General features: G+C 43.9%; 1 protein-coding gene across 1 annotated transcript in view; it reads left to right on the top strand.

The window, feature by feature from the left end:
* Nucleotides 1-20,005, top strand: part of SUSD1 (sushi domain containing 1) — a 466,537-nt gene that overhangs the window by 139,267 nt on the left and 307,265 nt on the right. The window contains exon 4 of the mRNA XM_069767010.1: nucleotides 16,226-16,378. Coding sequence (XP_069623111.1) covers nucleotides 16,226-16,378 — 153 coding nt within the window. The remainder of the gene's footprint in view (nucleotides 1-16,225; nucleotides 16,379-20,005) is intronic.

Raw genomic sequence — 20,005 nt, 5'->3', positions numbered from 1 at the left:
GCTTGTGTGCCACTCCTGACTCCTGTGTGCGTCATCTGTCACTCAGTGGGCCCTAGAAAGCCTATTTTTTGTTTTATTTGTTTTCTAAATTCTCCCTGAAACAATCATTTTATTTTCTTTGGTTTCTAAATTATTCCTGAAAAAAATCATTTTTTTTGTATTTTTTTTTCTCTCAAGTCTCCCTGAAAAAAAAAAAAAAATAAAAATCTGTGGGAGATTCATATTGCCCCTTCTGCTTGTGTGCCAGTCTTGACTCCTGGGTGTGCCATCTCTCTCTCTCTCCCCAATTGTGGGCCATAGAAAGCCTATAAATTTTTTTGCTTGATTTGGGTTCCAAAATCTACCAAAAAAAATCACTAAATCAATCAGTGGGAGATTAATATTGGCCTCTGGGCTTGTGTGCCACTCCTGACTCCTGTGTGCGTCATCTGTCACTCAGTGGGCCCTAGAAAGCCTATTTTTTGTATTATTTGTTTTCTAAATTCTCCCTGAAACAATCATTTTATTTTCTTTGGTTTCTAAATTATTCCTGAAAAAAAATCATTTTTTTTGTATTTTTTTTTCTCTCAAGTCTCCCTGAAAAAAAAAAAAAAAAAAAAATCTGTGGGAGATTCATATTGCCCCTTCTGCTTGTGTGCCAGTCTTAACTCCTGGGTGTGCCATCTCTCTCTCTCTCCCCAATTGTGGGCCATAGAAAGCCTATTAATTTTTTTGCTTCATTTGGGTTCCAAAATCTACCAAAAAAAATCACTAAATCAATCAGTGGGAGATTAATATTGGCCTCTGGGCTTGTGTGCCACTCCTGACTCCTGTGTGCGTCATCTGTCACTCAGTGGGCCCTAGAAAGCCTATTTTTTGTATTATTTGTTTTCTAAATTCTCCCTGAAACAATCATTTTATTTTCTTTGGTTTCTAAATTATTCCTGAAAAAAATCATTTTTTTTGTATTTTTTTTCTCTCAAGTCTCCCTGAAAAAAAAAAAAAAAATCTGTGGGAGATTCATATTGCCCCTTCTGCTTGTGTGCCAGTCTTGACTCCTGGGTGTGCCATCTCTCTCTCTCTCCCCAATTGTGGGCCATAGAAAGCCTATACATTTTTTTGCTTGATTTGGGTTCCAAAATCTACCAAAAAAAATAACTAAATCAATCAGTGGAAGATTAATATTGGCCTCTGGGCTTGTGTGCCACTCCTGAGTCCTGTGTGCGTCATCTGTCACTCAGTGGGCCCTAGAAAGCCTATTTTTTGTTTTATTTGTTTTCTAAATTCTCCCTGAAACAATCATTTTATTTTCTTTGGTTTCTAAATTATTCCTGAAAAAAATCATTTTTTTGTATTTTTTTTCTCTCAAGTCTCCCTGAAAAAAAAAAAAAAAAAAAAATCTGTGGGAGATTCATATTGCCCCTTCTGCTTGTGTGCCAGTCTTGACTCCTGGGTGTGCCATCTCTCTCTCTCTCCCCAATTGTGGGCCATAGAAAGCCTATAAATTTTTTTGCTTGATTTGGGTTCCAAAATCTTCCAAAAAAAATAACTAAATCAATCAGTGGGAGATTAATATTGGCCTCTGGGCTTGTGTGCCACTCCTGACTCCTGTGTGCGTCATCTGTCACTCAGTGGGCCCTAGAAAGCCTATTTTTTGTTTTATTTGTTTTCTAAATTCTCCCTGAAACAATCATTTTATTTTCTTTGGTTTCTAAATTATTCCTGAAAAAAATCATTTTTTTTGTATTTTTTTTTCTCTCAAGTCTCCCTGAAAAAAAAATAAAAAATAAAAATCTGTGGGAGATTCATATTGCCCCTTCTGCTTGTGTGCCAGTCTTGACTCCTGGGTGTGCCATCTCTCTCTCCCCAATTGTGGGCCATAGAAAGCCTATTAATTTTTTTGCTTGATTTGGGTTCCAAAATCTACCAAAAAAAATAACTAAATCAATCGGTGGGAGATTAATATTGGCCTCTGGGCTTGTGTGCCACTCCTGACTCCTGTGTGCGTCCTCTCTCACTCAGTGGGCCCTACAAAGCCTTTTTTTTTTTTTTCCTAAATTCTCCCTGAAACAATCATTTCATTTTATTTGTTTTATAAATTCTTCTGTAAAAAATAATTTTTTTTTAATTTTTTTTTTTTCTGAAGTCTCCCTTTTAAAAAAAACAAACACAAATCAGTGGGAGATAAATATTTACATTTGCGCTTCAGTGACAGTCCTGCGTGTGTGCCATCTCATTTGTTGCCAACAACAACAGAGTGTGTAACATTGTGGCTGATTTTCGTTGTGGTCTCACTCACCTATAAAGGGGTAGCTAAATCATACTGAAGTTATAGCTCACCGTGTAAGTTGTGTGACAGCAACAAATACCGTTCGTTTGTTTACGTTTTTAAAACAATGAGGAAGTCTGGTGGAAGAGGTCGTGGCCGGGGGCGTTCATTGTCAGCAGGTAATGAGGGTAGTGGTAGTGGTGGAGCATCAGCTGGTCGTGGGAAAAAAATATTGCACCTAAGTCTGGAGCTGTGGAGCCAGGTTCGTCGTCTGGCTACACAAGGCCTCGAACGCTCCCTTTTCTGGGAGTAGGAAAACCGCTTTTAAAGCCGGAGCAGCAAGAGCAAGTTTTGGCTTATCTTGCTGACTCAGCCTCTAGCTCTTTTGCCTCCTCTCGTGAAACTGGTAAATGTCAAAGCAGCGCGTCGTTAGTGGATGTTCACGGTCAGGGACAAGTCGCTTCCTTGTCCTCTTCAGCAAAAACAACAACAGAGAAGAATGCAGCAGGCGACACAACGGGTTACTCCATGGAGCTCTTTACACATACCGTCCCTGGCTTAGAAAGTGAAGCAGTTAACAGTCCATGCCCATTACAAGTTGAATCTGACATGGAGTGCACTGATGCACAGCCACAGCCAGACTACTATCCTGGTCCTTTGACTCAGACCACAACATTGCCATCGCAGGGTGCTGATCAAGAATCAGACCCTGATGAGACTATGTTGCCCCATCACGAACGCTATACCACCGACCGACACGGTGACACAGACGAAGTTGCACACGAGCTACAAGAAGAGGTAATAGATGACCCAGTTCTTGACCCCGATTGGCAGCCATTGGGGGAACAGGGTGCAGGCGGCAGCAGTTCTGAAGCGGAGGAGGAGGGGCCGCAGCAGGCATCAACATCGCAATAGGTTCCATCTGCCGGGCCCGTATCTTGCCCAAAACGCGTGGCAAAGCTAAAACCTGTTGGAGGACAGCGTGGCCATCCGGTTAAAGCTCAGTCTGCAATGCCTGAAAAGGTATCCGATGCTAGAAAGAGTGCAGTCTGGCATTTTTTTAAACAACATCCAATTGATCAGCGCAAAGTCATCTGTCAAAAATGTTCAACTACCTTAAGCAGAGGACAGAATCTGAAAAGTCTCAATACAAGTTGCATGCATAGACATTTAACCACCATGCATTTGCAAGCCTGGACTAACTACCAAACGTCCCTTAAGGTTGTAGCACCCTCGGCCAATGAAGCTACTCAGCAACGCAACATCCCTTCCGGCAGTGTAGGGCCACCATTTTCCGCACCACCTGCAGTATCTGTGCAGGTTTCTTTGCCAGGCCAAAGCCGTCAGGGTCAGGGAATCACCAGTTTCGTAGTAGGAAACACTGCATCTAGGGCACCGGTGGCAACAATACCATCTCCCACCGTCTCTCAGTCTGCCATGTCCACCGGCACCCCCGCTAGTTCCACGATCTCCAGCTCTCCAGTCCAGTTCACCCTACATGAGACTATGGTTAGAAAAAGGAAGTACTTAGCCTCGCATCCGCGTACACAGGGTTTGAACACACACATAGCTAGACTAATCTCGTTAGAGATGATGCCCTACCGGTTAGTTGAAAGCGAAGCTTTCAAAGCCCTGATGGACTACGCTGTACCACGCTACGAGCTACCCAGTCGACACTTTTTTTCCAGAAAAGCCATCCCAGCCCTCCACCAGCATGTTAAAGAGCGCATCGTCCATGCACTCAGGCAATCTGTGAGCACAAAGGTGCACCTGACAACAGATGCATGGACCAGTAGGCATGTCCAGGGACGTTACGTGTCCATCACGGCACACTGGGTAAATGTGGTGGATGCAGGGTCCACAGGGGACAGCAAGTTTGGGACAGTTCTGCCTAGCCCACGGTCTAGGAAACAATTGGCTGTAGCCGTTCGCACCCCCTCCTCCTCCTCTTCGTCCTCCTGCAGAAGCGAGAGCTCGTCCACAGACCGCAGTCGCACAACCACTCCATCCGCAGCTGCCACTGTTGCACACCAGGTCTCCCATTATGGGGCAGCTACTGGCAAACGTCAGCAGGCTGTATTGGCTATGAAGTGTTTGGGCGACAACAGACACACCGCGGAAGTTCTGTCCGAGTTCTTGCAGAAAGAAACGCAGTCGTGGCTGGGCACTGTAGATCTTGAGGCAGGCAAGGTAGTGAGTGATAACGGAAGGAATTTCATGGCTGCCATCTCCCTTTCCCAACTGAAACACATTCCTTGCCTGGCTCACACCTTAAACCTGGTGGTGCAGTGCTTCCTGAAAAGTTATCCGGGGTTATCCGACCTGCTCCTCAAAGTGCGTGGACTTTGCTCACATATCCGCCGTTCGCCCGTACACTCCAGCCGTATGCAGACCTATCAGCGTTCTTTGAACCTTCCCCAGCATCGCCTAATCATAGACGTTGCAACAAGGTGGAACTCAACACTGCACATGCTTCAGAGACTGTGTGAACACAGGCGGGCTGTTATGTTTTTGTGGGAGGATACACATACACGGGCAGGCAGTAGGATGGCAGACATGGAGTTGTCAGGTGTGCAGTGGTCGAAGATTCAAGACATGTGTCAAGTCCTTCAGTGTTTTGAGGAATGCACACGGCTGGTTAGTGCAGACAACGCCATAATAAGCATGAGCATCCCCCTAATGCGTCTGCTGATGCAAAGTTTGACGCACATAAAGGATCAGGCGTCTGCAGCTGAGGAAGAGGAAAGCCTTGATGACAGTCAGCCATTGTCTGGCCAGGGCAGTGTACAGGACGAGGTAGCGGGCGAAGAGGAGGAGGAGGACGAGGAGGATGATGGGGATGATTATATTTTTAATGAGGAAGCTTTTCCGGGGCCACTGGAAATTGGTGGCGCGGCAAGGCCGGGTTCTGGTTTTTTGAGGGACACAAGTGACGTGGATTTGCCTGAAACTGCCCCTCATCCAAGCACAACCGCAGATTTGAGAACTGGAACTTTGGCCCACATGGCGGATTATGCCTTACGTATCCTCAAAAGGGACACACGCATAACTAAAATGATGAATGATGACGATTACTGGTTGGCCTGCCTCCTTGATCCTCGCTATAAAGGCAAATTGCAAAATATAATGCCACATGAGAACTTGGAACTAATATTAGCAACCAAACAATCAACTCTTGTTGACCGTTTGCTTCTGGCATTCCCTGCACACAGCGCCCGTGATCGTTCTCACACGAGCTGCAGGGGCCAGCAGACCAGAGGAGTTAGAGGGGCAGAAATCAGAAGTGGCGTTGGCCAGAGGGGTTTTCTGACCAGGTTGTGGAGTGATTTTGCTATGACCGCAGACAGGACAGGTACTGCAGCATCAATTCAAAGTGACAGGAGACAACATTTGTCCAGTATGGTTACAAACTATTTTTCATCCCTTATCGATGTTCTCCCTCAACCGTCATTCCCATTTGATTACTGGGCATCAAAATTAGACACCTGGCCAGAATTGGCAGAATATGCATTGCAGGAGCTTGCTTGCCCGGCAGCTAGTGTCCTATCAGAAAGAGTATTCAGTGCTGCAGGTTCAATACTAACAGAAAAAAGGACTCGTCTGGCTACCCAAAATGTAGATGATCTAACCTTCATTAAAATGAACCACAACTGGATTTCGAAATCTTTTGCCCCACCTTGCCCGGCTGACACCTAGCTTTCCTATGAAAAGGTCTTGCCTGTGGACTATTCTGAATGCCTTTTCCAATCTCGTAATTTTCAGCACCTGATTGTCCAGCATACGACATGTTTACACCTCACTAAATGGCCAAACTCCCCACACGGGGCCGTGGTATCGACACTTGGCGACAGCACCCGTGAGAGTGCAGTTTGTCTGAAGAGGTGGGTGAGCCCGCTTTTGGTCGACGGCACTGCCACTGGGTCCCTCCTAGTACAATAAAGTGTCTCTGGCGGTGGTGGTGCGCACCCAACGTCAGACACACCGTTGTAATATGAGGGGCCCTGGGCCTGTACCGCCGGCCACAAGACAGTTTCCCCCCACCCCAGCTCAAACAGTGCTCTACCACTTGCAAAATTATCTCACAGCTCCACCAATGTTTAGTCTATGCGCTGACATCCTTCAATGCCACTGACAATACCATTGTATTGACACTTTTGTTATGTTAGGCCTTCGATGCCTGTCTGTGGTCACTCCTTCCACTAGGCCTCCACTGACCACACCACTGCTGCCCGTGTACCCCTGGAACCAATTTAAAATTGCCTACAGCCATGTGTTATTATTTTAGGCCTTCGATGCCTGTCTGCGGTCACTCCTTCCACTAGGCCTCTACTGACCACACCACTGCTGCCAGTGTACCCCTGCAACCAATTTAAAATTGCCTACAGCCAGCCCAATTTTTTTATTTTAGGCCTTCGATGCCTGTCTGCGGTCCATTCTTTCAACTACTACTACACTGACCAGGGCACTGCTGCCCGTGTACCCCTGGAACCAATTTAAAATTGCCTACAGCCATGTGTTATTATTTTAGGCCTTCGATGCCTGTCTGCGGTCACTCCTTCCACTAGGCCTCCACTGACCACACCACTGCTGCCCGTGTACCCCTGGAACCAATTTAAAATTGCCTACAGCCATGTGTTATTATTTTAGGCCTTCGATGCCTGTCTGCGGTCACTCCTTCCACTAGGCCTCCACTGACCACACCACTGCTGTTCGTGTACCCCTGGAACCAATTTAAAATTGCCTACAGCCATGTGTTATTATTTTAGGCCTTCGATGCCTGTCTGCGGTCACTCCTTCCACTAGGCCTCCACTGACCACACCACTGCTGCCCGTGTACCCCTGGAACCAATTTAAAATTGCCTACAGCCATGTGTTATTATTTTAGGCCTTCGATGCCTGTCTGCGGTCACTCCTTCCACTAGGCCTCCACTGACCACACCACTGCTGTCCGTGTACCCCTGGAACCAATTTAAAATTGCCTACAGCCATGTGTTATTATTTTAGGCCTTCGATGCCTGTCTGCGGTCCATTCTTTCAACTACTACTACACTGACCAGGGCACTGCTGCCCGTGTACCCCTGGAACCAATTTAAAATTGCCTACAGCCATGTGTTATTATTTTAGGCCTTCGATGCCTGTCTGCGGTCACTCCTTCCACTAGGCCTCCACTGACCACACCACTGCTGCCCGTGTACCCCTGGAACCAATTTAAAATTGCCTACAGCCAGCCCAATTTTTTTATTTTAGGCCCTCGATGCCTGTCTGCGGTCCATTCTTTCAACTACTACTACACTGACCAGGGCACTGCTGCCCGTGTACCCCTGGAACCAATTTAAAATTGCCTACAGCCATGTGTTATTATTTTAGGCCTTCGATGCCTGTCTGCGGTCACTCCTTCCACTAGGCCTCCACTGACCACACCACTGCTGCCCGTGTACCCCTGGAACCAATTTAAAATTGCCTACAGCCAGCCCAATTTTTTTATTTTAGGCCTTCGATGCCTGTCTGCGGTCCATTCTTTCAACTACTACTACACTGACCAGGGCACTGCTGCCCGTGTACCCCTGGAACCAACATCAGAAAATATAAAAATAAGTATTTTGCTTACAAAAAAGAAAATACTGGAGAGATATCAAATGCAGACATTTTAACATTAAAAACAAACACACAACTAAAATCTGGTACAGTACTAAAAATGGCCACCAGCTACAATTACTTTCTCCTGCAAGTAGTTAACTGAAAGGTTTTTTAAATTGAAAACACAGATATGGCATCCACCGAGTGTTGTCCTGTCGCGTCTTCTTTATATTATTGCCGAGAAGATGCAAAACAATGAAAATAATAAAATCATTAATTACCAAAATAATAGAGAAAGTCAACACCACATTGAAAATAAACATTCATTCCAAATAAAGAAGCAGGGCGCGTCCGAGGGTGAGTATATACCTAATAAGAATATAATCACCCTCGGACGCGCAATGCTTATTTCCAACAGCCTTCCTTCCTAAGAATCAGCCCTTCCGTGGTGTAGAGAGACGTTGTGTTACACTCCAAGGTGTTCCCCAGGTTGCCTTTCCTGAGCTTCGATCTTCCGGCTCTCGTTTAGTAGTTCTTGGAAACTACGCTGCATTAGGCCTTCAAATTGGGTATGGGGTGTAGAGAGATGGTGTGTTCCACTCCAAGGTGTTCCCCAGGTTGCCTTTCCTGAGCTTCGATCTTCCGGCTCTCGTTTAGTAGTTCTTGGAAACTACACTGCATTAGGCCTTCAAATTGGGTATGGGGTGTAGAGAGAGGGTGTGTTACACTCCAAGGTGTTCCCCAGGTTGCCTTTCCTGAGCTTCGATCTTCATGCTCTCGTTTAGTAGTTGTCGGAAACTACGCTGCATTAGGCCTACAAATTGGGTATGGGGTGTAGAGAGAGGGTTTGTTACAGTCCAAGGTGTTCCCCAGGTTGCCTTTCCTGAGCTTCGATCTTCCGGCTCTCGTTTAGTAGTTGTTGGAAACTACGCTGCATTAGGCCTTCAAATTGGGTATGGGGTGTAGAGAGAGGGTGTGTTACACTACAAGGTGTTCCCCAGGTTGCCTTTCCTGAGCTTCGATCTTCCGGCTCTCGTTTAGTAGTTCTTGGAAACTACACTGCATTAGGCCTTCAAATTGGGTATGGGGTGTAGAGAGAGGGTGTGTTACACTCCAAGGTGTTCCCCAGGTTGCCTTTCCTGAGCTTCGATCTTCCGGCTCTCGTTTAGTAGTTCTTGGAAACTACACTGCATTAGGCCTACAAATTTGGTATGGGGGAAACATTGGCGCATCTGCGGTCCCTCCTTCCTCTAGGCCTCCACTGACCTGTCTACTGCTGCCCGTGTTCCCCTGGAACCAATTTTAAATTGCCTACAGGCAGCCCAATTTATTATGTTAGGGCTTCGAAGCCTGTCTGCGGTCCCTCCTTCCACTAGGCCTCCACTGACCTGTCTACTGCTGCCCGTGTACCCCTTGAACCAACATCATAAAATAAAAAAAAAAGTATTTTGCTTATAAAAAAGAAAATACTGGTGAGATATCAAATGCAGATATTTTAACATTAAAAACAAACACACAACTAAAATCTGGTACATTACTAAAAATGGCCATCAGCTACAATTACTTTCTCCTACAAGTAGTTAACTGAAAGGTTTTTTAAATTGAAAACACACATATGGCATCCACCGAGTGTTGTCCTGTCGCGTCTTCTTTATATTATTGCCGAGAAGATGCAAAACAATGAAAATAATAAAATCATTAATTACCAAAATAATAGAGAAAGTCAACACCACATTGCAAATAAACATTCATTCCAAATAAAGAAGCAGGGCGCGTCCGAGGGTGAGTATATACCTAATAAGAATTTAATCACCCTCGGACGCGCAATGCTTATTTCCAACAGCCTTCCTTCCTAAGAATCAGCCCTTCCGTGGTGTAGAGAGACGTTGTGTTACACTCCAAGGTGTTCCCCAGGTTGCCTTTCCTGAGCTTCGATCTTCCGGCTCTCGTTTAGTAGTTGTTGGAAACTACGCTGCATTAGGCCTTCAAATTGGGTATGGGGTGTAGAGAGATGGTGTGTTCCACTCCAAGGTGTTCCCCAGGTTGCCTTTCCTGAGCTTCGATCTTCCGGCTCTCGTTTAGTAGTTCTTGGAAACTACACTGCATTAGGCCTTCAAATTGGGTATGGGGTGTAGAGAGAGGGTGTGTTACACTCCAAGGTGTTCCCCAAGTTGCCTTTCCTGAGCTTCGATCTTCATGCTCTCGTTTAGTAGTTGTCGGAAACTACGCTGCATTAGGCCTACAAATTGGGTATGGGGTGTAGAGAGAGGGTTTGTTACAGTCCAAGGTGTTCCCCAGGTTGCCTTTCCTGAGCTTCGATCTTCCGGCTCTCGTTTAGTAGTTGTTGGAAACTACGCTGCATTAGGCCTTCAAATTGGGTATGGGGTGTAGAGAGAGGGTGTGTTACACTCCAAGGTGTTCCCCAGGTTGCCTTTCCTGAGCTTCGATCTTCCGGCTCTCGTTTAGTAGTTCTTGGAAACTACACTGCATTAGGCCTTCAAATTGGGTATGGGGTGTAGAGAGAGGGTGTGTTACACTCCAAGGTGTTCCCCAGGTTGCCTTTCCTGAGCTTCGATCTTCCGGCTCTCGTTTAGTAGTTCTTGGAAACTACACTGCATTAGGCCTACAAATTTGGTATGGGGGAAACATTGGCGCATCTGCGGTCCCTCCTTCCTCTAGGCCTCCACTGACCTGTCTACTGCTGCCCGTGTTCCCCTGGAACCAATTTTAAATTGCCTACAGGCAGCCCAATTTATTATGTTAGGGCTTCGAAGCCTGTCTGCGGTCCCTCCTTCCACTAGGCCTCCACTGACCTGTCTACTGCTGCCCGTGTACCCCTTGAACCAACATCATAAAATAAAAAAAAAAGTATTTTGCTTATAAAAAAGAAAATACTGGTGAGATATCAAATGCAGACATTTTAACATTAAAAACAAACACACAACTAAAATCTGGTACAGTACTAAAAATGGCCACCAGCTACAATTACTTTCTCCTGCAAGTAGTTAACTGAAAGGTTTTTTAAATTGAAAACACACATATGGCATCCACCGAGTGTTGTCCTGTCGCGTCTTCTTTATATTATTGCCGAGAAGATGCAAAACAATGAAAATAATAAAATCATTAATTACCAAAATAATAGAGAAAGTCAACACCACATTGCAAATAAACATTCATTCCAAATAAAGAAGCAGGGCGCGTCCGAGGGTGAGTATATACCTAATAAGAATGTAATCACCCTCGGACGCGCAATGCTTATTTCCAACAGCCTTCCTTCCTAAGAATCAGCCCTTCCGTGGTGTAGAGAGATGTTGTGTTACACTCCAAGGTGTTCCCCAGGTTGCCTTTCCTGAGCTTCGATCTTCCGGCTCTCGTTTAGTAGTTCTTGGAAACTACACTGCATTAGGCCTTCAAATTGGGTATGGGGTGTAGAGAGAGGGTGTGTTACACTCCAAGGTGTTCCCCAGGTTGCCTTTCCTGAGCTTCGATCTTCATGCTCTCGTTTAGTAGTTGTCGGAAACTACGCTGCATTAGGCCTACAAATTGGGTATGGGGTGTAGAGAGAGGGTTTGTTACAGTCCAAGGTGTTCCCCAGGTTGCCTTTCCTGAGCTTCGATCTTCCGGCTCTCGTTTAGTAGTTGTTGGAAACTACGCTGCATTAGGCCTTCAAATTGGGTATGGGGTGTAGAGAGAGGGTGTGTTACACTCCAAGGTGTTCCCCAGGTTGCCTTTCCTGAGCTTCGATCTTCCGGCTCTCGTTTAGTAGTTCTTGGAAACTACACTGCATTAGGCCTTCAAATTGGGTATGGGGTGTAGAGAGAGGGTGTGTTACACTCCAAGGTGTTCCCCAGGTTGCCTTTCCTGAGCTTCGATCTTCCGGCTCTCGTTTAGTAGTTCTTGGAAACTACACTGCATTAGGCCTACAAATTGGGTATGGGGTGGAGAGAGATGGTGTGTTACACTCCAAGGTGTTCCCCAGGTTTCCTTGCCATTGCTTCGGTCTTCCGACTCTCGTTTAGTAGTTGTAGAAAAGTACACTGCATTAGGCCTACAAAATGGGTATGGGGTGGAGAGAGATGGTGTGTTACACTCCAAGGTGTTCCCCAGGTTGCCTTTCCTGAGCTTCTATCTTCAGGCTCTCATTAAATTGTGGTTAAATGGAACAACTGCATTTGGCGTACTAGTTGGTTTGGGGCCTACTATCGGTGTCTGCCACTCCTTGCTGTTCTCCTGGTTTCCTGTCCTGAAATTCCATTTTCAGGCTCTGGTTAAGTAGTTGTTAATGTTAGACTGCATTTGGCCTACTAGTTGGGTTGGGGCCTACTATCGGTGTCTGCCACTCCTTGCTGTTCTCCTCCACTGAACAAAGCTGTGCCGCCTGTTTACTACGGTTGCCAATTTTGAACTGCATTTCGACTACTTACTGATTTGGCCCTACTCTCTGTGTCAGCCTCTCATTCCAGTTGTCCTCCACTGCAATGCCCCCTGGTTATTCCTGTGTTACCAATTTTGAACTGCATTTAGCCCACTTTATTCTTTGGGCCTATATCTGTGTTTCCACTTCATCGTGCCCATTGCCCAGCCAGTGATAGATGAGTCTGCTGGTACATTGACCCATAACGCAACATTCCCCGTGCATGCTACACAACAACATTGTGACCCTGCTGAAAGTCAGGTTGCTCTTCCCGCATACCATACCACCTTACACGGGGACAAAGAGGAAGGTGCAGATGAAAGTGCAGGTTCCTTCATCAGGTGGGGGGAGGAATACTAGTTGGCGACGTCACTGGCACAGGGCCTCTCATAGTACGCAAAAGTGTTGCTGCCGGTGGGAGGCGCCCCCGCAGTGCAAACACACCGCTGTACTTTGAGGGGCCCTGTGCCAGTGCCAATGCCAACAAGTGGGCCCCCCCTGCTTGCTCAGGATCACAGCACTTGCAAAGTTGAAATAATTACCTCTCCCTGCTCCACTGCCGTGACGTGGTCCAGATTTCCTGGGCCCACTAATTACTTGAACCAGCCCTACCCCACACAACTTTAGCCAAATGACCCCCAATTTCAAATGTCTTCCAATTATTATAAGGTAAATTACGCTTGACAAGCTTCATTAAGAAGAATGGATGGTTTTGACATTAAAATGGGCACTCTAGGTGTTTTCCTGGCCCCCACTCACTGCCGACTATGCTGCCCCATTGACTTGCATTGGGTTTCGTGTTTCGGTCGATCCCGACTTTACGTCATAATCGGCCGATTTCACTCGACCCGACTTTTGAGATAGTCGGGTTTCGCGAAACCCGGCTCGACTCTAAAAAGGTCAAGGGCGCTCAACTCTAGTAGCAATCAGAAGACCATGTTTTGCTACATGTGGCTTTTAGCTCCAACCTGGAGTGTACCCCGAAGAAAAGAGCAATACTGTATAAATAATGAGCATCATACTTGGCCAAGAATATTTAAATTCCATTCACTTTAATTCCATATGCTTTGCTCAGATTCATGTATTTAGTATATGATTATATTATGTGACCATTATAGGCAAAATTCACAGCTGCACTTTCAATTTACGATCGTATTTTTCCAAATGTATGTCATTAGGGCTGATTTATTCATTGAGATTCTTTGCTTGTACAAAGTGTATTCTTGATCAGTAAAGTCTTGTATAGGTATTGTGCGATTCAATGACAATTTTGAATAAACTAAATGTGATTTTAAGGAAAGATTTAATCACCTAAGTGCTTTTTATGAAGAGCTTTACGTTTTCCTGTATGCGTTCAAGCTATTACAGATATATTCCTATCAGCCACATTCACCAGCAGAAAAAAAAGTGTGTTTGATAGACGCACACCTGCCCTATACACAGAGCTTTGGCGTTATTAAGCTTTCTGCTTTGTGATATTACATATCTTTGAATACCTGTTCTTTTAAAACTTTTATAAATGCTTTCTGTATTTTAACCCCTTAGTAACAGAGCCAATTTTGCACTTAATGACCAAGCCAATTTTTACAATTCGGACCACTGTCAATTTATGTGGTTAGAACTCTGGAATGCATTAACGGATCCTGGTGATTCTGAGATTATTTTTTCATGACATATTGTACTTCATGCTGGTTGTAAAATTTATTTGATTTGACTTGTGTTTATTTATAAAAAAAATAGAAATATGACGAAAATTTTGAAAATTTAGCAATTTTCAAACTTTGAATTTTTATGCCATTAAATCAGAGAGACATGTCACACAAAATACTTAATAAATAACATTTCCCACATGTCTACTTTACATCAGCACAATTTTGGAAACATTTTTTTGTTAGGAAGTTATAAGCGTTAAAAGTTGACTAGCGATTTCTCATTTTTCCAACAAAATTTACAAGACTATCTTTTTTAGGGACCACCTCATATTTGAAGTGAGTTTGAGGGGTCAATATAACGTAAAATACCAAAGAGTGACACCATTCTAAAAAAAAATACACCCCTCAAGGTAAGCAAAATTTTTTTTATTTTCACAAAGGTATCAGGAGAAAATGGATCACAAAATTTGTTGTGCAATTTCTCCTGAGTTTGCTGACCCCCCAAATGTGGGGAAAGGCCACTGTTTGGGTGCATGGCAGGGGTCAGAAGGGAGGGAGCACCATTTGCCTTTTTTAGCGCAAAATTGTCTGGAATCAATGGTGGCGCCATGTTGCGTTTGGAGACCCCCTGATGTACCTAAACAGTGGAAACCCCTCAATTCTAACTCCAATCCAAACCCAACACACCTAGTCCCGACCCTAACCATAACTCTAACTACAACAATAACCCTAATTCCAACCCTAACCCTAACCACAAACCTAACCCAAACCCTATTTCCAACCCTAACCACAGCCCTAACCATAACCCTATCCCTAACCCTAACTTCAGCCCAACTCACTGTAGCCCAACCCTTCACTTCCAAACCCTGCCGTTCATCCATACAGTACTTTTCCTCTACATTTTGGGTATCGACATACTCAGGAGAAATTGCAAAAAAAATTGTATGGTTCCTCCTTCTGACCCTTCCGAAATGAAAAATTTGGGGCTAAAAACATTTTTGTGATAAAAATGTGATCTTTTTTATTTTCACGGCTCAACATTATAAACTTCTGTGAAGCACCTGGGTTTTCAAGATGCTCACCACAGATCTAGATAATTTCACTGAGGGGTCTAGTTTCCAAAATGGTATCACTTGTGGGAGTTTCTACTGTTTAGGCACATCAGGGGCTTTCCAAACGTGACAAGGCATCTGCTAACTATTCCACCAAGTTTTGCATTCAAAAAGTCAAATGGCGCTCTTTCCCTTCCAAACCTGGTTGTGCATCCATACAGTAGTTTTCCTCTACATTTTGGGTATCGACATACTCAGCAGAAATTGCACAAAAAATTGTATGGTTTCTCCTTTTTGACCCTTATGAAACGAAAAATTTGGGGTTAAAAACATTTTTGTGGGAAAAATGTGATATTTTTTATTTCACTGCTCAACATTATAAACTTCTGTTAAGCACCCTGGGGGTTCAAAGTACTCAATAAACATGTAGATAAGTTCCCTGAGGGGTCTAGTGTCTAAAATCATGTCACTTGTGTTTTTTCTCACTGTTTAGGCACATCAGGGGCTCCCCAACACCTAACTATTCCATCAAATTTCACATTCAAAAAGTCAAATGGCACTCATTCCCTTCCAAGCCCTGCTGTGTGCCCTAGCAGTGGATTTTTCCCACATATGGGGTATCTGCATGCTCAGGAGAAATTGCACAACAAATTATTTGGTCCTTTTTTTCCTGTTACGCTTGTGAACATAAAAAAAATTGTGTTGCAGTTTTAGAATGATGTCACTTTTGGGTATTTTCTGTCACATAGGCCCCTCAAAGTCACTTCAAATGTAGTCCCTAAAAAATGGTTTTGTAAATTTTGTTGAGAAATGAAAAAGCTAGTCAAATTTTAACCCTTATAGCTTCTTAAAAAAAGATTATGCTTCAAAAATTGTTCTGGTGCAAAGTAGACATGTGGGAAATGTTATTTTTTAACTATTTTATGTGATATGACTCTCTAATTTAGGGGTATAAAAATTAAAAGTATGAAAATTGCTAAATTTTCAAATTTCATCGAATTTCCGATTTTTTTTACAAACGAACATGAATAATATCAAATAAATTTTACCACTATCATCAAGTACAATATATCATGAAAAAACAGTCTCTCAGAATTAGTGGGATCCATTAAGCGTCCCCAATTAAAATGTTACCCAGAAAACATTGATGAAAATATTGATGAAAGTAACAAACACATGATATGATTATACTGAAATTGTTATGATTCTACCCATGTCACACTATTAACTGTTACATATATATTTATTAAATATTTTACTTTTATTGATTGTTGTCTTGTAGATGTTGATGAGTGTGAAGATTCCGACATATGTGGTGTTAATGGAAAATGTAAAAATATTCCTGGAAGTTACGAATGCTACTGTAATGATGGCTTCAGTTTACAAAACGGTACTGGACCATTTCAAGCAAATGGTGATAAATCTTTGTGCAAAGGTAAATAAAAATGCAAACATTCAAAGCTTAATGCAAGTTATTATGGAATATTATATAACAAAGCCATTTTTATTTTTATTAAAGTAAAATTTTGTTCAGTATGTTTAAAGATGACTTGCAAGTTCTCCTCAACTGTCTGTTTTAGTAAATACGTATTTTACCAATGGCTCTCATTGCTTGAGTGGTATTTCTGTATGGTACCACTGATGTTTCTTTAGGAATTCAAAAGCTATGAGTTTACAAGCAAAAATCACTTCAGGAAACTCTCTTTTTTTCTGGACTTTGGATGATTTTCTCTTTTCCTTGTTATCCTGTTTTTTATGTGGCTAAGAATTGACAGACATGTTGTGCTATTCAGCTTATCATCTGCAAAGGCTTTCTGCCAATATAGGAATATTTGCATAATGTTATACAGTATGTCTTACTTAATTCATTTATCATATATAGATATGATGGTTAACAGTGTTTCTTGTCCTTTGCTGTCATCTACTGACCATTGTTATAATTTGTTGTTCATGTATTATAGCTGTGATTTCTCATAATGCCTCTCTCTCTGCAACTCCTCCTTTCTTGTTTCCTCACATCCTATCTTTCTGGCCAGTGCCATCTTGGCAGCACGTGCATGAGGACTAAACAGAAGATTCTCCTGTTACCTCTATCCTCCACATTCTGTCTCATATTCATCCCTTTATCTTCCCTGACATCTTACCTCACCTCACCATGGTACTGTGAATGAAATAGGTTAACGTTCATCAATGCCTCGTACTTCCTAGATTTACCACGTGCAGCTGATCAAGCAAGGGAGGAAAGGGTAACGAGTAACTCAATCTGTCATTGCTTGTACAGAGATCCGTGCTCATAGCCCTCTGAGACATCTCGTATATGTGCATTGGTGGCAGAATAGTAAGCTATTTGAGATCTTCAATATAAAGGGACAAGCGGCTCCGTACACCCTGAACACTTGCTCTGGTCGTATTGAGACTTCCGGCAGGAGATCCTCTGGGTACATTGCTTCTTTAATCAAGGGAAATATGCACATCCCATTGCCAACTTTAATTGAATGTGATCAGATAACAGATACCTGATAACAGGGAAAAAAGTCCCATTCCAGAAGCCATGCTTCATCATCCCCATTCCTTACTATAAAAATTCCTCCTCTGAACACAAATGCTGATATTCTAATCCTGCTCGGAAGGGACATTCTGAAGGTCCACAAGGTGCGTCAACAATGCAATGGCCCAGATGATGCTCCATATACCCAAAGACTTGATCTAGGCCAGGTAATCGTGTGTGATGTAAGTTTGGAGAAGAGTGAAAAGACATCCGAAGTTGACTCCTTTAAAGCTTATGTGCTCCAAAATGGTCGCACAACTCACTCTATGAAGTGAACCTCTGACCTCATCCAGGAGCCTGACACCATAGGTACTCTTTATGGTGATAATGCAGTGCCAGCTCCACCCTTGCATGATTGCTCATATGTATCTCTCTTCCTTTGGTGTATACCATCCAAGAAAGCCTAAAGAATTCAGAGAGGTGTTCGATTCAAGTGCCAAGCATCATGGTGTATCTCCGAACAACATTCTTCTCAATGATCCCAAGCTGATTAGTAACCTAGTGGGAGTGCACATGAGATTCAGAAAAGAGACAGTTGCTATTACTGCTGACATTGAACAAATGTTCCATAGCTTTATCATGCAACAAGATGGCCGAAATTATCTTATGTTTCTTTGGCACCAAGACAACTACACCAACAAGTGGTTGAATACCACATGAATGTGCACGTGTTCGGAAACAGTCCTTCTCCTGCAGTCGCTACATACGGCCTACATAGGACTATGTCAGATGGCAAATCAGAGTGCAAGAAAGGATGCCCAACAGTTTGTTAAAAAGGACTTGTATGTGGACAATGAACTCAAATCCCTGCTCAAAGCAGAAGAAGCCATAGATTTGCTTAAACGGACACAATGTATGCTTTCTAAAGCTCATCTGGGAGTGCATAAAATTGCCTCCAACAGTGCTATCATTAGGAAGGACTTTCACCCTACTGATCATGCTGCATAATTCAGAGACTTGAATCTAGGCTTAGACAATCCACCAGTACAAAGAAGTCTAGGCTTAAGGTGGAACTTGTTTAAGGACTCCTTCGGCCTTCAGGTTACTTGCGCAGAAAAACCGTTTACTAAGTGTGGAGTTCTGTCAGTGGTGAACAGTCTACATGATCTACTCGGATTTGTTGCACCCCTAACTATACAAGGCAAGCATCTGCTAAGACACCTTTCAGAGTCTATTAAGTACTGGGATTCACCACTGCCTGCTGACAAACAACCAAAGTGAAGTTTTTGGAGGAATGTGCATTAGATGGGATCGACATACCTCGTTGTTGTGTAAGAGTGTGACAGAAGCTATCATGTGCATCTCCCCCTAGTGTGCTTACAATTGATGTGTGGTAATGTAAATGATGCTTATGTATATGGAGAGCCCCATGGGGCCATGGGGTACTCGGAACTGGCCCAGTTCTTAAAGGGATGTGTCACGGCGGCAGTGATCTGGTCTATGGCCCTGGGTGTCCAATAAAAGGGGATTGAGATATGGATATAAAGTCTATGTTCGTGACGCCACCTATGATATTTAGTCATCCTCTGGGGATGATGGTATGGCAGAAGGGATGGTATGACTTCCCACAGGTGAAGCTTAATCCCCAGGGCTCCCGGTGTAGTCATCAAAGATTTTGTAGTGCCAGAAGGAATTAGAGGACACAAGGTTGCAGTCTCTTACCTTTTACTGGTATGAAGCAGCCACAGTCCAGGGTATGGATCACAGGTGATGGTGTGGTCAAGCCAACCTGGAAGTGATTCAGGGATCCCTCTAGCCAGGTGGGGTTGGAAGCCTTCCTTTCTGCCCTGTGTTGTAGTCCCCTGCTGCCTAAGGCTCCCCACAAGGTCCTCACTTCCTCTCTGTCCCTTTTGGTAGGACACTACCCGCATGTCAGGCAACTCAAGCCTTTTTACAAGAGTCTCTGGTTATGACTCTGGGCTTTATGTGCTGCTGCGCCTTTGGGTATTAATGGTGGACAGGCAACTTGCAATCTCCTGTCCGCCGGTTTCTGCTGTGGGGCATGCAGTTATGCCCATTAGCTCGGTCTTCCGGCCACCAGTTTCTTGTGATTCAGCATGGAGGGAGCTCATTCGCAGCTCCCCTCCAGCTCTTTCCTCTCCTCTGTGTCTCCTCCCCTATCAGTCTCCTACAGACTACTCTATCTCTCCTTTCTCTTCCAGGAGCTGCAGAACCACCTGTCTGCACGGCCCCAGCTTTCCACTTCTCACTCCTCATTCTGCTCTCACAGAGTGACCTAACTCCTCCTCCAGCCAGAATATATATAGGGAAGTTACCCTCAAACCGGGTTCAGAGCTCCCTCTTCTGGCCTGAAGTCAGAACAGTGTTGTGTTCATGATAACTGTCCAAGCATGGCATCACCCTCCCCGTGAGGAGGGCAATACCACTGTGACAACAGAATTCCTGGGGTGTCACATGTACCTTATGATTAATAATGTAGTTGTTATATTGTATGAGGGTTTTACATTTAATTTTATGTGTTTTGATATTGTTACAAGATTAGGGAAGGATGTA

Source organism: Ranitomeya imitator, chromosome 1 (genome assembly GCF_032444005.1).
Source record: "Ranitomeya imitator isolate aRanImi1 chromosome 1, aRanImi1.pri, whole genome shotgun sequence".
NCBI classification, from domain to species: domain Eukaryota; kingdom Metazoa; phylum Chordata; class Amphibia; order Anura; family Dendrobatidae; genus Ranitomeya; species Ranitomeya imitator.
Note: the sequence above shows the minus strand (reverse complement) of the source record. Positions and strands in the feature narration are given on the sequence as shown.